This window comes from Malurus melanocephalus, unplaced genomic scaffold, assembly GCF_030028575.1.
Source record: "Malurus melanocephalus ecotype Western Australia unplaced genomic scaffold, MMel_1.1 scaffold_16, whole genome shotgun sequence".
NCBI classification, from domain to species: domain Eukaryota; kingdom Metazoa; phylum Chordata; class Aves; order Passeriformes; family Maluridae; genus Malurus; species Malurus melanocephalus.
The window spans coordinates 4,692,259-4,715,719 of NW_026623248.1; the positions used below are offsets into that span (position 1 = coordinate 4,692,259).

The 23,461-nt window shown below is 37.7% G+C and overlaps 1 protein-coding gene across 5 annotated transcripts in view; it reads left to right on the top strand.

Annotated features, from left to right (window-relative positions):
- The window catches only part of CNOT4 (CCR4-NOT transcription complex subunit 4), a 75,224-nt gene that overhangs the window by 15,883 nt on the left and 35,880 nt on the right, over window positions 1–23,461 (top strand). For all 5 annotated transcript variants that reach the window (XM_057386197.1, XM_057386190.1, XM_057386214.1 and 2 more), the window contains 2 exons: window positions 15,483–15,726; window positions 22,964–23,161. In XM_057386197.1, coding sequence (XP_057242180.1) covers window positions 15,553–15,726; window positions 22,964–23,161 — 372 coding nt within the window. In that variant the 5' untranslated portion in view covers window positions 15,483–15,552. Of the gene's footprint in view, window positions 1–15,482; window positions 15,727–22,963; window positions 23,162–23,461 lie in introns of those variants that run through there.

Here is a 23,461-nt window from a genome sequence, read left to right on the forward strand (position 1 = left end):
AAAGCTCACTAAGTGAAATGTCTTAAAGAAAAGAGAATGACATTGTCAGAAGAGTAGTCAGAAATAGTTGAACTCTGAAAACCAAAGCAAAAGAATCAATGACAGCACATCTCAAATGCAATCATAGCAAGGGAAAAGAATGTTGTTTTGCTGCTCACTGGATTCTGTTCTCAGGGGTCTTGTACGCCAGTCTGGACGCATTGAATAGGTCTGTCCTGAGTAGCTGTTGTACTTGCCCTGGGTTGCTGGAAGAATAAGGAGAAGTAAGGGTGCAGACACCTCTTGATTCTGACTCGCCTGAACTAAAGAATTACTGATCAGATGTATATGATTGATAATATGACTGCTTTAGTGTAAGATGTGTTTGGAATCTATTGCTCATTTAAATTGCTGTTTGGTACTAATGACTTTCTGAATAAAACACCAGATACTTTTTGTTTTTTAAAGAAGTCCCTGCAGCTTGTGACTTTATTTCTTAATGGTCTGCTTTGATACATTTTTGTGTGGGTTCAGCTTCTCTATAAAAATAGCTAGGAAAGCCTTCCTGAGCCTGTGGAGACCTCYTTTGTCTTGAAAGGGAATGGATTGTTCTATTGAAAGACTTATGATGGATTGCAATACTGATCAAGAAACAAAGATGTTGTTTCTGCATTTAACATTCTAGACCTACTACTTTGAGACTTCTCTAGAATCTCCGTTCCTGAGACAGAATCTATTTGTAATCCTGTTTTATCTAGCAGGGACTGTGAAGCTTCTGGCACTGTTCAGCCCTGAGGACTTTYGGTGATTATCGCTGTGTGGGTCATGAGTCTGGCACTGTAATAAACCCTAATACAGAGAACTTTTTAGTTCTGAGAGTCTGAGAGAGTATTATGTAGCTGTTATAGGCGTATAGTCCAAAAAACCCTCTTCTTTGCATTCACATCTCTGGTCCCAAACCAGTAACCACTGTTACTTGGGCAAGACAACTTTCTACTTTTGTTTCTCCCCAGAGTGTGAAAAAGGGCAGTGATAATCAGGCCAAAGATTTTCCGAGAGGGCTGTAGCTTTTCAGTGAAGTCACGATGATGTAATAAGGTTTTTTTCCCCCCAGTTGCTTTTTTTGATGTTTCCATGATCTTTTAACCGTACTAGGTTAGATAGTATGAAGCCTTAGTGCAARCTACCTTTTGCAAAGGCAAGGATGTCAGCTTCTGTCAAAGGCTACAAGGCAAACTGATTCAGCTTATTTTGTAGGAAAGTAAGAAATATTTTACAAGTGCTTTCAGATTTTTCTGAGATCTGAACATTCAGCTTCTTAAGTTTATTTTCATTGGTCTCTAACACAGGAAAGGAATGAGTTGTAGATTTTCCAGGAACGGAACTTGTGTGCCAGTATATTCTGAAAGCTGACTCTGAATATCAGGGATGTGACTTAACAGTGATGTGAGTTTTCTGTTGTAGTTTCAAACACTGATTGTTTCAATAGTAGCCTAATCCACAGGTAATGCTATGTTCTTACAAGTTCTCCTTTGCTCTTGAAATCTTGTGTAGTCCTATTGCAGGGAAGATCCATGGTGGTTTCTTCTGAGGTGGTGTTACTATAGTCATTCAGCTTTGKTAGCACCAGCCCTCTGAATTACCCTTCTGTAAGACAGGTTCTGTACACATAATCTATGACATCTCCTTTATGTCTGGTGCAATGGTTGAGTRTAATGAACGTTGTTTGGAAGTGAGTGATTCCTCTGTAAAACAAGCTGCAGAGAGGCTTGCAGCTTGGAGTAGTATGCCAGACTTTCAAGGTTTAATGTTACTGTTTCACAGCATGGGTGCTTTGTGAGAGGGTGAGGAAAAGACCTTGCCTTGATGCTAGATGTCATTTTTCTGTAGGGGCTAAGTATAGCCTCTTGAAACAAAGTTCTTGTGTAATGACCTCCTTTGTTGCCATTGGTTGATACTTGTCAATGGGATTAAATTGTAAATCAAAAGTTTTGGAACATATTGAATTAATTCTTAGAACCATGGCTCTGGGCTGTGACTGATTAGCATTTTTTTCTTCCCTGGGAACTGATAAAGGCTTTTCTCAAGTTTCTGGGCCCTTCTGATAGGGCCAAATTTGTGMAGGTGATGCTTCTGTACTGGTTGTGTAAATGCCTTTCTAAAGACCTGTCTCTCATTCCTGATTATTGGTATTGTAATTTTGATTATATCCAGAAAAAGTGAAGAGCAATTTGATTGCGATACTGACCACTCTGAGGTGCTTGTCCTTGCAGAGGAGACACGGGCTTTCTCTGATAACCTGCCTAGGCTACATGTGATGATTGTTGATGCGCGCAGGTGCTGCTTGCAGGATGTTCTCTGTACTKTTGCCATCCTCCTTGCTACAGAAGAATACTGGCTTTTTGGTCCAAAGGGGAGTCTTCCCTATGCCTTGGATCCTGAAGATTTAAGTAGTCTATTTTGATTCATGACAACCTGCTGCCTCTATTTTATACCTAGGAAGGCAGAATAAGGTGAGGACAATCATACTATGGCAGTTAATCAGAAGGATCGCTGGGATACAGGCTCATGTGACTTTGATTTACCTTATCRTAAATGCAGTATTTTTGTAAAGTTCAGCCCTAAGTTATTGGCAGAAGTGGGCTTGAACTCTTAGTCTGAACAAATAAATGATTAACTAATTTCCTCCCCAGAAACTTTATCCGAGGCAAAGTGAAAATACGTGGATTCAAACTCCTGATTATATTATGCATGTAGGGGTGTTTAAGCAGAAAATTATTGAGCATGATCTTTCTCAATCTCGAGTGAATCTTGATGTGATAAGGTTTGCTACCAGGTGATAAATATTCACCCCCCTGAAGGCTCAAACTGGGCTTATGTAGCCTCTTTTTTTTCCCTCTGCACATTTTACATGTAGCTGTACCTGTAGTTCTTTGCAACTCTGAGGTTTGTGTATTTTGATGTACCCTTTCCCAGAATTTACTTCTGTTGCCCTTTAGGTTAAAGCTGCTCTCTTGGCTGCTGAAAGCCATTTGCTCATGAGAAGCAATAAACCAGTGTGACAAACATTAGAAGAGAGTCCTAATTAGCCACTATGGGACTGTGTAATTTACTGATTGTGCACATGTTCTTTTTTCTTCAAATGTTTAAGATTTCAATTGTGGCTGTCTATACAGATTATGTATAAAGTTGTARTGTATTAGGAGGTGCTTGGATCTGSTTATTTGAGGTATTGCTGTGCCAAGAAAAAAAGTTTTATTTATAATAACAAGTAAAACAATGAATAGTATGGTTGCAAGCAGCCTGTTCCAAGTGACACTAGCAGTAGATAAGTTAGTCTCTTCTTTGAATGCTAAAGTYTTGCAGCTGATTTATAACTGTTTTTTTTTTGTGCAACTGTTTTTTTTGTGTGTTCAAGTAATACTACAGAAGTATACTTCCCCCTTTATGAGTAGATTGAACCAATCTGGATGTAACTAATGTCTTTCTCAAAATTTTATCAGTTCCTAGAGTCTAGGAAAGTGTGCTTATGGATAGTATTTTACGGCTCTGGGTAAACGTTTCTCCATTATAATACCTTATATTGCTGCACACAGAGATGCTTTTTGGTTATGTAGTCTTTTAAAGTCTTGTAAGTGAAAGCACTGGGATACAACGATGAGCCCTAAGAACTTCAGGTAGTACCTATAGCATGAAAATAAAAGCGATGCAGCTGCAATTCAGCACATGTAGTGTGAGTGTAGGTGCCTGACAGATTCAACCATTTGTAACATTAAATTAGTTCATAGGTTTTGTTGATTAGAATTGGGGAATATTTCTCAGCAGTTCAACATARTTTCCTGATGTACTTTTACAAGGAGCTGTGAAATTTTGTGGTGGGTGTATCTGTTGCCTGACTAACTTATGGTAACCATCTTCAGGACTTCTAATGAAGTTAGGGTGGGGGGGCTTTTCTCAATTTAAGTTGAATATGAAAATCTTTATACTTTCCATATCTTCTGTGTGTAGTACAGGCTCAGCAGGTAAGGGTTGGGCTCTTCWCCAGCTGCCTGATCAACATGTGTCACTGACTAGACTCTGAAAGTAAACCTGCCAATTAGTTAAAAATCCAGTCAAACTCTTWAACAAAATGACTTTTAAAATAAATATGAACTAGAATTTATAGCTGTTTTGATAAAGTTTGTGGAGAGATATTTATTCTTTACCTTACTGAAGTTTGATTCAAAATATATCAATCATTAATTATGTTTGATTTTATAAGTTTACAGTCATTATTTGTAGCAAGTAGAACTTGTATTGAAAAAGTATTGGATAAAGAATGAATGTGCAGGTATGGAGGGAGAAACTTCTGCCACGTTTTCAGGCCATGTGTACTAACACATTGAAGCTTTTACAATTATAAATTGTAAAAGAATCTGCAAGAAATCCCAGTTCTAGACTATGAGTTAATACATTCAAGGTCTTTGTAATATTTAGTGATTAGGAATGTCAACTCACGTCAGTGTTCTGTAACTGATTGCTGGTTGCCATTGTCTTCCCCAAACTGTGTATTTTTCTTGAAAATTCAAAATGCAACTTCATTAACTTTGGCTTGATGCTCCTAAAGAGAAAATTCTGGCTTTGTTCTTCCTGTGCTGAATCAGGAACACGGTCAGGGGATCTGTTTGATTTTTTTTTTTTCTTTTCTTTCTTTCTTTTCTAAGTGAGCTGTAGACCACAGCATATTCAAAAAATGTGAGTTACATGACGAGAAATTACTGCTGAGTTACCTGATTAAAAAAAAAAAAAGGCCCCGAACTCTTCATCTTAGTTTGATCATATGTAATCAGAGTCATTAAAAGGCAAAATACTTGATTCAGACTTGGAAATGTTTTAAATGGTGTAGTGCAAAAAAACGGATAGTCTGTCAGAAGCTGTTATTGCTCCAGCAGTTTTGCTTGACTGCTGTCCATATAGAGGAATGACAGCAGCTGACTACTGCTCCTACACCGGATCTCTAGGTCCAGAAATATAAAGCAATTTATTAGTTTTTAAATAATTTTACTGTCTCTACTTCATTCCTGACCTTTTCAAGAATGGCATGTATGGTGATTACTGGTGGGTTTGTGTATATCATCACTTCTTACTCTCTAGCAATCATCTTCAATTAAAGCCAAGAGGTCTAGTTAGTCCCCACCTGCTGATGCTGCTGCTCATCGGGCTGACCTGGGTCTGGAAACTTTCCTTGAGAGAGGAAAATGTGGTTCTTGTTAGCTCTCCAGGGGAGTAGTTGTAGCTTTGGAGGAGAGGGATCTCTGGAGTTTTCTGTATTGTTTTCTGACTCTGTTTAAAGAATGTATATTTTATTATATACATATTAGGCTGCTTTTCATAATTTTTTTTTTTTTTTTTTTTTTTTTTTACTTTTGAGGTATTTTTAAAAACTTTTGGGAGTGAGACCTGCTTCTGGCTGCTACTCTATCTGTACTAGTCAAACTTCTGATTGTCACAGTTCATATGTAAAAAGATTTGTGAAGGCTTCATTGCCTTGTGGCATCATTGCTTCATGGCACTAGGATGCTAAGTTGTGAGGAATAAAGSTACAATCTGGAGCATGAGATGATGATTTGTCTKCTTTATAAAACATCCACATAAWTTTAAAGTTAAATGAATTTTTTTTTTGTACGTTAGTGTTAGACATAAAGTACAARCTGCTGGGGGAGGCACTGACAGTTTGTGAYCAGGAAATGATGTAGTAATAATTTGTGTTTTATTAGTATAAGAAAGAATTTTCAATTTAATACTCTGTGACTATTGATTTGTCAATCACTGTGTTATACAGCATACTTTATGCCAGTCTTCTAATTTCTGGCATCAGCTGCCAGTGAGTTTCAAGATGGAATTGTGGGCATTGAGAAGTCCATGGACTTTGACAGAGTTTTTATTCTTCTGAGCTCAATGCTTTGCATTATTGCTTGATTAGCTGAAGCACTCAAGCTGGAATCACATCTCATCCAGAATCTATAGATGAGCTGTATAAGGCATTGTTTCTCTGTCTTAAACTTGTTTTAGTGCTTTTTTCCTCTTCCAACCCAGCTATGAAGTTGTTTTGCTTTCAAGGATTATGGAAAAACATGAGAGACTTAATACTGTTGTTGCTAAGAAATCAGTAGTTAGGCTCATATTATGTTCATGTTTGCTATTTAAAATGACTTGAAAGTCTCATAATAATTCTGTTGCTCTGTAAAGGTCAAGTTATTTGAAAATGTTGGACAACTGCATGAGTTGAAGCCTAATAAAAATATTTTTATTGAGAAGGTGGAGAGGAAACAAACATGAAGTACTCTGTAATTAATTTCTTGAAGGTTGTTTTAAACAAATTTTTAACACATACATAAAGAACTTCGAGAATAACTTGAAGTTCTTCTCTCAGACTTTCTGGTGTCTTAGTTTGCTTTCTTTATTTCAAGGATTCTATGGAAGACAACTAAGGAGTTGTTATTAGGCTGGATCTCCTGTACCCTAGGTCTGAAATGTATTCAGCTGTGTTACTAAGCTTCAGAGTGAATAATTCTTAGTTTTATTCATGTCTTGGTAACATGGAAAAAAGATTACCTCATACATTGATTTATACTCTTTCTATTGAAGAAAAGCATCTTAAACAGTCCATGAAATAAAGAACCATGTTCAACAGGCTCTTGTCTAGAGGCTAGGCATGTGAGATGGTCAGTCAATCCCCCACTTAGGCATAAACATAAAATTTACTACCTGCTGTGTGTCTTTTGTGAGAGTTTTTTGATAATAGTAGCAYGTGGCTGCTACCCTTTCCTGGTTTGTTATCACTTAATATTGCTGTGATAACTCAGCAGTTCATATGGAGAGTTGAAGAATTTGTAAAGTTCCYGATCCACACTTAGCGGGTTGAGAAAATAAACCATAACCTATGATCATGCTGACTTTTGTTGTATATCTAGTTTTCTGCAAGCCATTTGGGCAATTCTTACTAGCTAAAGGAATCTATGTGGGCCTTTATAATGYGTGGTGCTACAAATAAGAATGCATATCTCTTTGGCATGATCAGCTTCTATCCCCCTTTTCTGTGCTTCTCTCCCCTGCACCCAGCAGCTCTGACYTTCCAAGTATTATTCCCCAGATAATTTCAGAAGTGTATGTGTTAGCTACTGGATACTGTTCCTCCAAGAGCAGAAGTGCTGCATGTTAACAATTAAAGATCCTRGAATTTTTGTAAAACATCCAAAGAGAAGAATTTCATGTGTAGTGTGCCTTTGCTCTGATGGCAAGTTAGTTTCTTTAGTTATGCATTGTGTGGTGCTGTTTCTGTACCTGCTTCTTCATGGGCAAATAAGAGATAATTCTTTTGCTATAGAGGGAGGCATTTGTCTAATAGATATTTAAATATCTGGAGATCTGTTTGCAGGAGCTTTAACTGAWTATTCTTTTTCCTTCATTTGGATAACATAAATATCCAGGAATTAATAAGAAAACTGCTATAGGCTTTTTGCATTGGATAGTACAACTGTTATAATTTTAGAGAGTACAGCTGGATAGGCAAGCTAGGACTTCTAAAGATGCTGCAGTGGTCTTGTTCATGCTGCACCATGAAAATGCAAATCAAGAGGTTTTATAATGTAAAAGCTGAGCTGTCCTTGAATGCAAGTTAAAAAAAAAATCATATGCTTCATTCTGATCACACTGCATTGATGGTGTTCTGTGCCAGATCATTCTTCAGTGATGTTACGGCTTTCAGATCAGACAGTTGGATATTAAGTCTGTGTGAACTGATGCAGCTGGAGCAACAGGTCAAAAGTAAGTCCTTCTGGAAGATTATCCAGAAGGTGATGGCTACAGGCAGGGTTATGCAGATGGGTTATATTCAGATATGATCTTACAGCCTCAAGTGAGGTGATTTTTCTGGTGTGTGCTAGAATTTCTGGGTCATTGCTCTTTAAAGGCTTTGGAGCTCTTCAGACCTGAGCTGTTCTTTTTATTTGAATCTGAGAATATTTGCTGTTATTATTAAGTATGCAATCTAATACAAGCTAGTACAATAAACTTTCATTATAGAATGGCATGTTYTCACCTCTTCTGTGAAGAAAGACGTGGGCTGATAAAAACCCTGGTACCTGGAAGCCTTCAACAAATGCTGGTTTTTCTCATCTTTTGGGTGTTGGCATCCTACAGAAATATAAATTGCCTGAATGGCGCTAGGAGATTAAATGAAAGTAGGAGATGTTAAGAGGACTATGTAGGAGACAGAGCTGAGCTGTATCATGGCAGACAGAACATCCTGAATGGCASTGCAAAGGGGAAAGGTATTGCTGATGTGGTGGCTTGGGGCAGCATGTTGAGTTTTTTGCTTTGTGARTTTTGGAGTTCAGGTTCTAAATCAGTGCAGATCATGTGTATGAGTATCTAACACCTTAATAAGGACTAGAGAGAATGCAGCATTGTGGAAAAATTGGACTGTGGCACTCTGATGTGTACTGTGCCTCAACTGCAGAGCAAGWGTTTCGTGCTAGAGTGCAGTGTGAACATGATACTGACACTCTATTCCCCAAACACAGTGTTTGAAAGCTGCCTGTGGTTGCTGCATGATGGACAAGTTCATCTATTTGGATCATGTTTCTGACAGTGACTGGTAGCAGATGCTCTGAAGAAAAAGCACAAGATAATGGAATAGTACCCTTTTTCCCAGTAATGAGAGATTTAGGGAATTCAGAATAGTTCACATAGAACATATTTYATACGAGCTGACTTTTTTTTAGTATTATATGTTATGGTCTCTGCAGCATCCTTTGGCAACAATTTGGGGTATATGATTTGCAGCATACAAAGGTGTACAGGTATAGCTATTTTGTTCTACTTGTTGCTTGAGCATCTGCTTTGTCTGGAGGAAATAGCCATGCTGGAATATGTATACCAATATTACTTGATCTCYGTGTGTGACAGAGGCTTTTAAATAAACTAGTATTTGTATAGCCCATTTCCAATTCATTATCCAAATGCTTTAGACATATGTCTAGATGTAGTGGTGCTGTAAGTACAGAAATGAAATGAGGGTATGCAGAAAGTGAAAATAAAGAATCCTAGAACTTAATGTGAATGAATGTGGGAAATTAATTTTTACAATTACAGAGCAGTATTATACTTATAATTTCACTTAGTGAGATGACCTACATGCTAGGATAATGTTGTCTCATATAATTATGTCCAGAACTTTATGTGCTTGTGGCTGAATTTTTCAGAATCTTATTTGGCCTCTTTTCCTTCTGAATAATATAGAATGTCTTGATTCTGTTCATGACTTGTAAGAAAGTTACCTGAGTAAATAGTATCTTACTTGGCATTCATGTATCACTGATGGTATGTAGCCCTTTATTCATCAGTGTTCTGAGTGCTGTAACAATAAACCAATAATGATTTGGTTCCGTTTATTCTTGGTTCAGTTTAAATGAGAGAAAAGTATCTTTTTGTTGTCTGTAACTTCTTTTTCTTTGCCACATAACTGTGTTAAAATAGAGGGTGTTCACATTGGGTTTATAAATAATATTTAGTTCCCTTTTCATCTAGCAGGTGGCATCTGATTTTTTGTTATTAGCTGCCTTGAGGGCATTAGGTAGAAACATCTGTAGTGATTTCTTTGGCTGAGTTTTGCACTGCTGCTGAATGTGATGCTTAAACAGTTGCTACCTCTAGGTTCTTGTTCCTGTGTTTTCACAATACTGGAGCAAGCTTCTGTATGGCTGTGTGATGAACTAGGTGGAGGACTGATGTGCAAAAGTATGTTATGGTCTTTTGGTTCAAGTGATGGTACAATCACTTATGCTGATAGAATTTGAAGTGTGAGACTGTGAGAGTGAGCTCCCTGAGCACCTAAAAGGAGACACAAAGCAGTGGAGTGTCTAGAGGCTTCAGTTTTGACCTCTGAGCTAATAACTTGGGGATAATTCTAGCCAGTGTAACTGTTTTTAGAAATACCGAAACGGCTGCCTGATTCCTGGTCATACTTTCCAAACACTTGGGCCTTTGTCAATGTTTTAACTTTCCTTAGATGTTGTTTGTAGTGTGATCAAAACATAGCTGCGGATCACAAACAAGAGTAATAAATATTATTCCAGAAAAATACACGGGGGGGAAATGGACTTTGTAGTTACTGGGCGTGATTTTATTATCAGTAGTGCATTTTGCTTTAAATGTTCAGCACAGTCAGGAAAAAGAAGGAAGTGAGCTTTCTGTTGGTCTCAAATGAAAATTAACTTGGATGAATTCAGGAGCCTGCTTGCTTGCTACTGAAGTGTCTTTGTTCCCAGTCAGTAACAGAGCCATAAAACTCAGAAGAGCATAGCCCCTTTTCAGCACTCCTGCTGTCTCACGTGTCAGTATTGCTAACAAGGTGATTGTGAAATATCACTGTTTTGATGTGAGTGTAGGTCCACTCTTCCTGTGTAGGGCTCAAAAAAATGACAGGCAAGTACAGGGTAGCATATCAAAGAGATAGAAAAGTCCATGGAAATATCACCAATTACTTCTGAATTGTGTGAATGACTTAATTTAAACATCTAGTCTTGTGTCTGTTATGTGGATTTGGGATGTACATATATGAACTTTGTCATATGGGTTCTCAACTAACAAACTGACTCTCCCTCAGTTATAGGTGCTGAAATTGGTAAATATGGACTTTTCTCTGTAGTGTGCCTATGAAAACTTTTAAAGTAAAGCTTCCAGTGGTCACTGCAATGCAATGAGGCAATAGCCTTTCTTACTTGCAGAGTCTGCAGAAGATGAGTGTTGTTTTCCTTTCAGCAGTCACTAGTGGGAGGAGGTAGTCCAAATGAATCTGAGCCATTGTGCCTCCATGCTGGCCGGTTGGAGAGTGCTGTGCTGAGAGAGCTGCTGATTCTCCCCTGATTCAAGGAAGGGATGACCCATTATAGCTCTGCTCTGTAGTCTGCTTTTCTCTCTTACTCCAGCTTTTATGTGGGATCAACACAGAGGTGAAGTGTAGAAAGGGAAGTGATCCTTCAGCAGTGGGAGCAGGGGTCTTGGTAGGGGGCTGCCTTCTCAGCAGTGTTATRCAGGCAGCATCTACCTACGCTGAAGTTTTGAGACTTCTCATGGCTGACGAGTTTCAAGAGATAAAAGGCCATAAAAAAAATCTATGGGTTTCTGTTTTCATAAGTTCAGTGAGTCCTTACTAAAGGTTCAGTGCATAGACTCCGACCTGTTTCACTTCAAGTGTCAGGTATGTTTGAACTTTGAGTGAAACATTAGCTAATGCATGTCTGGATTTTTTCCTTCAAGGCGCCCTAAGTCTCCAAATACTTTCTGGGATGTGAGTCCTTCCTGAGGTTTTTGTGACTAAATTTTGAGAACTTCTATCAATGATACTTGTATTTTCTTAAAGCAAGTAGCAAGTCTGGATATAGTCCATTGTGTGAGAAGAAAAATGTGTCTGTAGTCCCTGGAGCTAGCTGCCCTCCTGGAGCAGAACTTAAACTTTAAGCGATGTGTTTACTAAAATGAACTGCTGGCAAATGGAGACGTTCTCGTGTCTAATGTGGAGAGATGAGGCGTGTATGTCAAGTCTCAGACGGCTGAGAAACTTGAGGAAAAAGTATGCATCACAAGCTATTTTTTCCCTCCTTTTTATGACCCCTTTTAAAGTTAAATAGGGAAGATAAACGGCTGGAAGTTAAATTTGCTCACCTCTAGTGCAAAAAGGAAAAGCAGCAAACTGGACTGAAATCGCTAGGTATATTAAACATTAAGTTGTGTTTAGGTGAGTACCCTGAAATAGTAGAATCACTTTTTCCCTGAGTGCAAAATATGGAGGATTTCATCAGGAGTAACAATTGTTTGGTGAAACTGATCAGACACAGCTGTCATCTGCCAAGTAAGCACTTAGAAAAGTTAATAAAAATTTCTCCTTTTCCATTCTGTATGTATTTGGAAATTATCTTATTCTTATACCACTACTTGGTGTAGTATAAGGGATAAAGCACACAACTTCTTATTTCTGTAGTTGGGTATTACCTGAAACATGCTGCTGGACATGTCCACTTCTACTCCATCCATGTGTGAATATTTTGGCATAGTGTCCTGTAAACAGGATGTGGGACTGTTGGAGCCATCTTTGACTGCCATTGTTGGAGTTTTGGAAAGTGTACATACATATTCTAGCTGCTTGTAAAGCATGTGTACATGTGCACAGCCTTCCTCATTTTCTTCTCATGAGACAGTATTGACTGCATCTCTTTGAACTTGATCTCAAAGAGTAAATGCGCTGGATTAAGCACAGCGTGTAATACTGCTTTTTGTCTTTTGCTATCACTGCATCACTTTTCCCATGCTGTTAATCTGGAATTGTTTGGAATAGCCTTAAAGCACTAGTTACTCTGTGTTTCTCGGTAGTGCATGAACTATATGCAGAATGCATTATTGATGCCTTACTATGCATGTTATTCCAGTTTTGAAGTAAAAAAAATCGCTCTTCTGATGCAGATTTCAGGCACAAATCCTGGTATATAACCTCTTCTGAAATGGAGACACTTCAGTGGAGAATCTCTAAATGGGATACATGAATGAACTGTGGCCAAGTATATATTTCCTCACTTTCAAGAARCATGGCATACAGCTGCTCCTTACTCCTTCTTGTAAAATAACAGGCCATTTGATGACTGAAGCAAGCTATTGACATTATTGCTAGCAGCTGCTGAACTCTTAGTGTTAACTTAAACAGCTCATAAATGTTAATTATGTTGCAGTTTTGTTAGAGCTCATCTGCATATCCCAGAGGCACAAGCTAATATGTCATGCTTTTTTTCCACATGAAGTGATGACATTTCTTAGTAGAGATTCCAAATAATAACTTTCTAAGTAAGTTCAGTAATTTTACTGTATTGGTGAAAGTTTCTTCAAAACTGCTCTTTTAACTACAGTTTCACTAGTGCTAGTATAGCTTCACTTAAATGTGTTCAGTAGGCTCAGAGGTGCTGAGCATGTGGTGGAATGAGTATGCAGTAGAAGAAAATWTGCTGGGTGCTTACTGACCCGTTGTAGCGACATCGGTGACAAAGTCAAATCCAAAGCTAAACTGAAGAAAACCTGTCGAGTTTATCCCATGCTTTGATTTAAAGTCACTTTCAGATTGTTAGGRTTTTGCTGCTTTATCAGTGTGAGAGGCTTGCAAGATATGTTTAGAGACTACTGCAAATGTGTGTTATCTTCATAAGTGATGTTCTGTGGCCTTTTAATAGTCCCTCCCACTCTTCAGCTGGTGGGCATGTGTTCTTAAAAACAAGACAAACAAATCCATTCTTCCTTCGGGTCAGATTCTACTACTGTTCTTTGTAGTAAACATGGTTAAAATTTCAGAACCTGGTTTTGAGAATGGTTAATAGTTAAAATGGTTATGTCAGAATGTGAATATAGCATGAATTAAAGCATAGGTAATGAAGTAAAAGCTGCTGTGTTATCATTGCAGTTTAACTTTTTGATTTTAATTATTGTGAAGGTCAGAAAGAGAGCAGTGTTGTTGCTATTGCATGCTATATAGAGAACTTACGCATACAGCATCTGAAATCTGTTCTCTCATCCTTATTTTTTTGTGATCATCCAATGGACCTTTTTCTTTTGAGGACAGAACTGCACTTGGTGCTTAGAGGATATACTCCCTACCAAACTAGTTGAAATTGCAGGTAGCCTGGGCTTCTGGTATCAGCCTCTGATTACAGATTAGCGTAATGACAATTTATCCATTCCCCTTCAAAGCTTTATGCTCTCTGCTGTGTATTTGGATGGTGCTTTAGTTGCCTGCATGTGTGTTTTTCCTCTTTAGGGTTCTTTCCTAGTTGCTTGTAGAGGAGTTTCTGTCCCTGAGGAGGTGTGCAGACAGGGACAAGTATTGCAGACTGATGCTAAATGGATCCTGTCCTAGATGGTGGGTGATCCCAACTTGAGCTGGAACCTCCTGGGCTTTATAAGTTTGACTTCATGCACGAAAGTATGTTTTGGGGTGAGGAAGACCAAAATAGGACTAGTTGTTTGGTTTAAGTATCAAATCAATGCTATGTAAGGCTGATGTCAGACCATACTGAAATCTGTAAGCAAGGGTTTGATCTCAAAACATTGTAATCTTCTGTGTGAGGACAGAATTAAATGTCCCTCTTCTTCAAGTACGTGGATGTAAGAATTGGTTTCTGGATTTGCTCCTAAAAGCCTGGAGAAAACTTGCATAGTACACAATCTAGTATCTCTTGATTAGAAATTAACAGAAAACTTTTTGGGAAAGTAGGGTGGGACACCAGACTGTGTGTGTGGTTCAATTATAAATTACTGATGTTTTGGAAAAAGCTTGATTGAAAAAAGAATCCTGTATTTTTAAAAAACTTTAGAGCTCGCATATTTCTAAAGAAGTGGTGCAGCTCATTAGAGGTACATAGAGTACGACCATCCGACTATCATTTCTGGTCACGTCTTTTCAGTATTTCTTAATGGGATTTTAGGTTTTGTTCATTTTTGCTTAAGGTCCACCTAAAAATTCTGTTGCCGTTGAATTCTGCCCCWTCTATCATGCATGTCTCATGCAGCAGAGGGAGACAGCTTGCTGAGATTAGATACAATTTTAGATACAATTTAACATATCCAGAGCGGTAATTAGATGAAATAAGAAAGAAGAAAACATCCGAATTGATTATCTGGGTGGTGACTCCAAGTGTCTTGTTTTGAGTCTGAAAGTAAATTTTCTGTGCTGTGTCCTTAAACTGAAAGAACAGAAGCATGCTCTAAATGACTGAATTCAGGAAATGAGTTAAGAAAATAGTGACTTAACTTTGAGGATGACCRATATTTTTTCCTTATTGTGGCTGCACTCTTAAGTTGCACCTTGAGTTTCTTCAACCACATTGCATGTATTTTGGCTTGGGTGTGAATTGGGTGCTGATGAATAATTGATTTGGATGGAAGTTTGACACATGTAGGAAGCTGTGTACGTGACAAATCTTGGCTCATGAAGCAGTCCAAAGTCTCAGAAATCAGTCTCTGGACCAAAAAATGAGTTGGAGAAAAGAAAAATCTCATTGTTCCAAGTATCTGAGCAAAGGAATAAGTTGATCATAAATATTAAGTCTTGCATTCAAGTATTTGACTTTGAATTTGAAAAGAACTTCAAGAAAGCAATAGTTAAAGGAGCTGGTGTACCACAATAATGTATGGTGTACACTGATTATTTTGCAGTCTACATTTTGAAACCTGAACAGGCTAGTGAACTGCCAAAGTGCTTGTCTGTCCAAGTGGGGAGGCTGCATCACCRTTACCATCTTTCATATTATTTGTGAGACTCATAAGGAGGAAAAACCACTCAAGTTTATTAGGCWGCAACTTGTGTGTTAGTAGATAATTTGCATAGCTAGAAGAAAAGTGATGAACTGAAATGTTAAAAGGTACAAAAGAAAAGCTGTCAACAGTATTAATAACATTTTTTTCCCTTTTTTTCCCTCTTACAGAACTTCAAGTGCTGACCTTCTTGGTCTATTAAGTTATTATAAACTTTTGCTGCTCTGCGAACATATAAAGATGTCTCGCAGCCCTGACGCTAAGGAAGACCCTGTGGAATGCCCCCTTTGCATGGAGCCTCTGGAAATTGATGACATCAATTTCTTCCCTTGCACCTGTGGCTACCAAATCTGTCGTTTCTGTTGGCATCGTATTCGCACTGATGAGAATGGACTTTGTCCTGCTTGCAGAAAGGTAAATCCCTGGAACAGAGGCTTGTCTTGCATAATCACAAGGCTCTTGCATTCTGTTGGTACCAAAGACATTCTTTTCCTTAAGGGAAGCAATCATCTAGTCATGGCCTAGATCAAGGGTGAGGTGTTGGATCTTTCTGTTTCTGTCTGCATAAGTGTTGAAGCTTTTATGAAGAGGCTAGTCTTGGTTTATTAAATTCAGAACTGGATTGATAGGGGAAGCTGTGGATCAGAACCAAGGCATGCTGATGCTGAGAGAACTGCCAAAAATAAAAAAAATCTTTGAGTTGAYGTGCTCATGCATTAACAAAGTCCTYTCAGGAAGAACAGCCAGAATTCCAGCATCAGGAGTTTGAGGGCTAACRTTCAGCTAAACTGACAGAGCTGACTGAGAGGCAAGCTTATAAAGCTTGCTTGTTCTGTTTGTGTCACTGGAGCTTTTAATCCATATGTTAGTGGATACTGAACATATAAAACCTTTGGAAAAATATCCATTGGTTTTAAACTTTAAAGCATTTCAAAATCTAGGCTAAGACTATTTGTCTAGTGTTCTGATCTTGTTGCCAAATGCATGAAGGTAGTACTTGATATCTCCCCATGTCTTGATGCCCAGCTGATACTTTGGTTGACCACAACTGTAAACCTCAGCTTCACTAAGTTGCCTGTTATTTCCTTTGAATTATTTTGTTTCTCCATCTAGTGTTTTGCTTAAACGCATTATTTCCTTATCTTCAGTGTTTAATAAAATTCTTTCTCAGTATCTTCTTGTCTCTAATGACTTCCCTTGATCGTAACTTTCTCGCTTGGCTTTTCTCTTGTTGTAATTGCAACTACTTATGTCTTCTCGTTCTCCTACTATTTGATCATGATCCTGTCCTTAGTTTATGCCTTTGTTGTCTTCCTGTCTCATGTTACAGCTTCCTTTTCAGACCCCAAGTAATCTTACTTGGTTTCACTATTTTTATTCACTGCCACAGTATTTTATAAGCACTTCCAGTCATATTTTCTTGCTGCTCTTTTGGGCTTTGGCTACTTTAGAGCTATTATTGCTCACCTGTCTTTGGATGCCTCTGCAAGCCTGAAGGGTATCCCATAGCAACATGTTYGTTAAAAAATTCTGCAAATTTGCTGCAATATTTGAGCTCTGTGTTCTAAAAGGAAGATCCACATGTCATCAGSCAAATTGTTCTCCACTTGTGATATACATTGTATAGACATTTTCTGTAGTACAAGAAAACTGCTCTTCTGGTACAATGTGAGTTTTTTGGAATTTCCTTGTCTAAGTCACTTCATTTACCTGGATTTATTACACTACTTTTTTATCTGTTTGTTACTGGACGTTTGTGAAATGTATTTGAGAAATCACAAAAGCCGGTGCTATTCACTGCCTCTGGGTATCTGAATTCTTTGAAAGATGGATACTGCCGCCGCTGAACTCTTAAATGTGGAATACTCTGCCCTATGATTGGATGTGCCAGTATTTTGCCCAGTTGGATACAGTTTGCTCAGAAAAACTTTCATTAGGAAAGCTTGAATGAGTTCTACAGTTGGAATAAAACACACTGACTATTCCTGGAGAGAAAGGACACATCTTCTTTCATAACAGACAAGGATTATGGTCTTGATAATTTCTTCATCCATGGACTGCAAGATATACTTGAGCAGATTTGGAGCTGTATCACTGAATTGTAGGAGGTTGGCATGAAGAAGCTTGGCTGAGGAGGGCGTTTATTCTGCAGCATAGACAAAGACATTGTGATGCAGAGACCCTCASCAGGATATTGGGAATAAATCATCTTGAGCTACAGATTTGCAGCATTAAATAAGACTGAAAGTGTCACCTTTGGAAGTGTGGACAGAAGGAGCCAGGTATGTGTATTTGTGTTCAGTGTGTCTAAGAAGTCCCTATGTGTGCATAGTAAGGCTTCTGGGGAAAGATCTGAGCAGTTTTCTGTTCATATCTACTATGRTGTGTATTGGTTGTGGCCACATAAAATGCTGAAGCATAGAACATGGCAAAGCAACAAAATTTTAGCAGGAAAGTTTATAGTAGGTACAATGGTTTCAACAGGTATGCCATATTTTCATAATGGCAATACCAGTGTAGAATACTTACTGTAAAATGGACTGTGAATGAACATATATTAAAACAAGGATGAGTATGTGATTCACAGTTACATAATAGAAATCTGCTGTTTGGACCACTGTTACTGAATGCCGTGTGACTTACCCAGTGATTTGAGCACTGATCTGTGGAGAGGAGCAGTGAACAAGTTCCCTGTCGAAGGATTTTGGTTGAAGGGTTTGGGAGAGATTTTGGAGAAGACTGTAATAAAATTGTTTGACTAAATGCTATCATGTCACCTATGCCATTAGTTTGGTAGTTTATGTATTGCATATATACCATTAGTTTCCTAAGCTTCTTTAATTCCCTTCTAAGTGAAAAAACGTGAGCTTGTGGTTTTTTCCACCAAAGAGAAAGTACTTCTACATAATGGAGCCGTTATATAGCTTAACATCTGCAYGTGCAGTGTATGTTCATGTGGTTGCAGTCAATTGATTTAGTCAGTCTTAAGTTTCCTCTGGTGAATAASAGTAGTAAACAAACAATTGTGTTGTTTTGATTTATGAAAGTGCTAGTATGAATTAAACTTAAATGGTGGTTGGAAACTGGTACTTTGTAATATCAACATATTTAAAACTTTCTAAACTTTGAATCTTTTGAAATAGACTATTTCTAGAGAAATAAAAATAGTTTCTATTTAATTTTTAACTGCAAAAATATTTACTTAAAAGAAAACTGGAACTGTCTGTCTTTGTGATGCCTTTCAGAATTGTAAGATACTAGGCAAGACTTTCTGTTTTTTACAGTTAATTGATTCCTTAACTGTGAATGAAAAAGCTGCAAACTAGTCAAATTAGAATGAAAATACGCTGTCTTCAGAAGAGGTTTCTGTAACCAAAAACTGGTTTGCAGGTCAGCAGGCTTGGTTCTAAAGACAGTGATTTTTGTCTTTGCAGTGATACTTCTATTTTCATTTCTGTAGAATTCAGCAGCCTAGATACTGTTTGTCATGTGAATAATACTTACCATTTCAATTGCTTTATTTGAACATGGCACTCTCTGACCTTAGTGTCAGTTCCTGCACTTCTTAAATCCAAAACCAAAAAAGCCTAGCTTGTTCATCTTTCTTAATTAATTTGTTCTTCCACCAAAAAATATTACTTGATACACAGGTGTTCCTGTGGTGTGGCTTTGACTTTTTCTCCAGTTCCTTGAGTGGAAACCTTTATTTCTCCTAGCACCTTGTGTTAGACATGGAAAGAAATACTATGTGCCTACATGTATGATTGAGAAATTAACATGCTTTAAGCTTTTTTTGTCCATGTTTCTACTACTTCTGTGTAATAGAAACACTTGGTCTTAATGCACAGCCTCCAAATGTCAATGTTTCCTCTTGTGCTTTTAATCCCACAACTGAGTAGTTTGGTGCAACAATTGATATTTTGAAATGGATAGGAAACTGCCTTTTTGTAATGTTATTGTGGTGTATGCTGTGCATAAGCCTTATTGACTTCCTTTGTACTTCTTGTTTCAGGACCTACTTCATAGCAAGACAACAAGTGAGACATGTTGGTACATCCATTGTGTGGAAGGAATGTGACCCATCTGGGAATGACAAAAGCAAAGTGCTTGATAAATCACAGCTCAGCTTTTAACAATTGGGAAATGGGGAAAAAATTCTGAAAGAAAACAAGACTTAAATATCGAGACAAAATTAGTCAGGAAGACTGAGAATTCATCAAGGGCCATCTTTCATTAAAGGAACAAGACTTCAAAAGAGACATTCAAACTTTTGCTGAAGTTCTTGTAGGACTATCAGCAACTTGCATTGAGTGTAAAAAAAATCTGGTCATTTTCCATGATGGTACACTTGTTTGAGTAGCCTCAATGGTTTTTGCTGAAACACATTTGTATAATTTAAGTGAAAGGTGTCATCAACATCACTGATTCACTAAGTTTAGCTATCTCCTAATGTCTGGTGTCTGAAAATACATCAATGCTGATAACACTTGAGGTAGTTACTTCGTTTGTATCTCAAATCCTCTAATCCTCTAAGGCATTAGAGATAGTCTGTTAAACAAGTGTCTTGTTCAAAAAGTCAGATGTGGACCTGTCATTAGCATTGCCACTTTAGTTTTTGCAAGACCTGAAAGCTTCTGATATATGTAGTCCTCTCTCTACTTCTGATTTGCAGAGTTAAACAGAGTAAACAACATACAAAATGGTACTGTGAGATACACCAGCAGTCAATTCACCTTGCTTGGCTTTCAGAGACATGGCTTTCCAGCAGTCTTCAGTGTGTGCACCTGTKTGTAGTTGAACCATCATCTGACTTCATGAACTTCAGCACTATGGGAAGCAATGACTTTGAAGATGAAATCATTTATTTTCCTGTTTGTAGACTGGCTTTGTCTTTATTTGAAAGGAAGATTATTTTTAATATTAATTATTTTAGAATTAGTTTCTGATATCTTGATACTGTGTTTATTTGCCTTCCACCTTCTTTAAATGTGCAATATCTCCAAATTTGTTTTGTCGTACCACGCATAATATATAGACAGGAAAATCAGTTACCACTCAATTGTGTTTAAGTTATTCTTGGGATTCAAGAGATGCACGCAAATTCATTTACAGGTCATGCAGGTCAGCATATCAAACTAATCATATTCCTTGGAAGCATTATAAGCATGTCATGTGAGTGATAGACATGCAAAACATGTAATACTGCAGAGCTGCATTGTGCATCTAGTGGGAACTTTGGAAGATTCTGTTGCTCCAACAAGAACAGTTATCCATGGTGGCAAAAMAACTACTGCTGCTACTCAAGGGTTGAAATTCTTACTCAGCTAGACTCAGACTTTCTGCTGAGATGGAGACATTTCTCTTCTGAAGCTGCTGCTTAGTTGTGTTCTTACTAGTTTATATGCTCTTTTGTAGAAATTCAAGTTACTAATTTTACTATGGACATACAAATATTCTGTTCAGGGTTATGCCCCAACTACCCACAATGTTTCCTGACTAGTGTTCAGGACTTCTAGCAGCAAATAGCTGTATAGAGAAGAAGCATACTGTCTGATTTGCTACTCACTTGAGAATATGCTCTGAATGTGGCTATACTTGGCAAGAAAGAAGATAACTTATGGCACTTCTTGGTGTAGTTTTCTTGGACCTTCAGGAGCTTTACTGAACCTACTGAAAAACATGAATGCATTTCTTGCACAGTACCAGGGAGCAGMACTCTTGCAAACTTTGCCTTGCGTAGTATGGCATCTGGAGAAGGAATTAATCTGTGAAAGAATGGATTTTGGATAAGATAGGACATCACTTGGTGTAGGGCAAGCCATTTTTTTGGAACTGTATCTATTTTTTTTACTGGTGCATTTTCCATCCCATTCCTACCTGAACTCAGTGATAACTGACTTAACTTACKCTTTGCCCTAAGTAGACTTTCTCTTCTGTAAAAAAAATACTCTGTAGTTTTTATAATTGATTGATACAGACTTTGAGAAGCTCATTAGATGTAAAATGATTCTTCATTTCTGAAGTCCTCATATGTACGTGTGTAAAAACACAAAATAATAATTTGCTATAGCAAATCTCAAATGACCTTACTAGTGGGTCATTGGAGTTCATCAAGTATGTTCTGAAATCTATGTAATATATTCAGTGTTAACTCTGAATAATGWATCTTTTTGAGAAATGTTAGGTTTTGACTGTTTAACTTCAGTCCTTATTGTGTTTTCCTGGTAAGGACACCTTTGGCTACTGCTAAAGTGTCTTACAAATCTGAATTSCTTTGTGATACTAGAACGTGTTTCAGAGGACTTGTTTGACTGAGATGCCATCTGTTCAAGTCGACTATAGTATATTTTCAGAAGACATGTCAAGTGTAGCATAGTGATGCTGAACTTTAAACTGAAAAATGGATCTTGCTTTGTTTGGGATTGTACTCAGACTATCAGGTCTGAGCATTTCGTGGCTCTTTGAGTAACGTTGTGCAGCTATGCGAAAGATATGCTTTTTACCTAAACATTTTCATCTACTGTAAATTTTTCTCAGGTTATTTTAGTATGACAMCTCATTTTGTACTCTTGTTATTAACATAGGACAGTTAGGAAAAAGTTTAATTAATTTTTGTTGAACTTGCACACTGAAACCTTTGGTTATGGTTAGTACAAGCAAATACCTTAGTTCAACATACTGGTGAGCTTGAGTTTAGCTCCTTTATCTTAAGTCTTTGCCTTACTTCACATCTCCTATGCTCTTCTCATTCTTTACTTCYTGGTGTTTAGAAGCTCCTCTTTTTGTTTGAGATATTTTATGTATTTGCTTTTCAGCTTAGCATTGCTTTTTGTGTATAGTGTGAAACCTGACTTTTCAGTCTGAAAAAAACAGGACAGGTAAGGAATGTGGAACTGCTTTGAGGAGTAATCTGGGACAGAGGATATAGTATGCAAGACCAGGCTAAAATAGTGCCTTTATAGCATGAATAGAATAGTCTTTCTAGATAACTCTCAGGACACTTCTGTTGTATACTTTGGAGCTTAAAATATACAGTGTTATGTAGGTGTTTGAGGAGTTACCTGTAGGGTGGGAGAGACCAAATTTCAAACTGGTACATAAGCATGACAAGAATGCTGTTAAGTCAGTATGTTTTAATTGTATTAAAATCTGTCTTTTCACTAGAAGTTACTCATGTAAAGTTTGAGTGGGGTAATGTTACTCTCTTGARCTTAGTGGACCACTGAAACTACATGTGTGTTTTGATTTGTCTCACTGTCTTGAATGCATTTTAGTGYCCAGATCTGTATCAGACAATAAATATAAAGTGCATGCTTTCACCCTGCTTAGTAAGCTGTGTTACTGAAATTATAACAGGATGTGTTGGCTGTCATGTTGCAGCTGCTTGTAATGTTACCAAATTGACTAGGCAGCTGGGTTAGAATGTGGCTATTGCCCAAATCAATATTATGTCTATAAATAGGAGAATTCCATGAAAATATGCAAGATGCTTACCTTTCCCAGAGGACTAAATATGCCTCTATAATGCAGGTGGCCATAACAAGCAGATCAATATAATAAAGAAATTTTTGCATTAAAACATGGTGATAAATGGTTTTCAAATGTGATGTTTCTTTTATGAKTTGGTTTAAATGTTATTTGTTATGTTTAGCCATATCCAGAAGATCCAGCAGTGTACAAGCCACTCTCCCAGGAAGAGCTGCAGAGGATAAAAAATGAAAAGAAACAGAAACAAAATGAGAGGAAACAGAAGATATCAGAGAATCGCAAACATTTGGCCAGTGTACGGGTTGTACAGAAGAACCTTGTCTTCGTGGTAGGGCTATCTCAGCGCCTAGCAGATCCTGAGGTGAGGAGTTCATGCCTGCAGATCTTGCTCTTAACTTGCTGCCATGAAACATTGGAATATCCTTGTGTGTCTCCCTGAAGGGTACAGAATGAAGCCATGTTGAAAAGATTCACTGCTAGTGAGACCTCCTCTTAAGGGAACTTAATCAGCTTCCTCCTCCAAAACAACCTCAATTAAGTGTTTGTCTCYGTTTTAGGGAGTACAGATGCTCTGTGATATGTATGTTTTTTTTTTTGTAAGTTGTTCTTTGTATTTGTTTGTATAATGGGAGCTTGGTTTTAAGCTAAAACTAAGCATAAG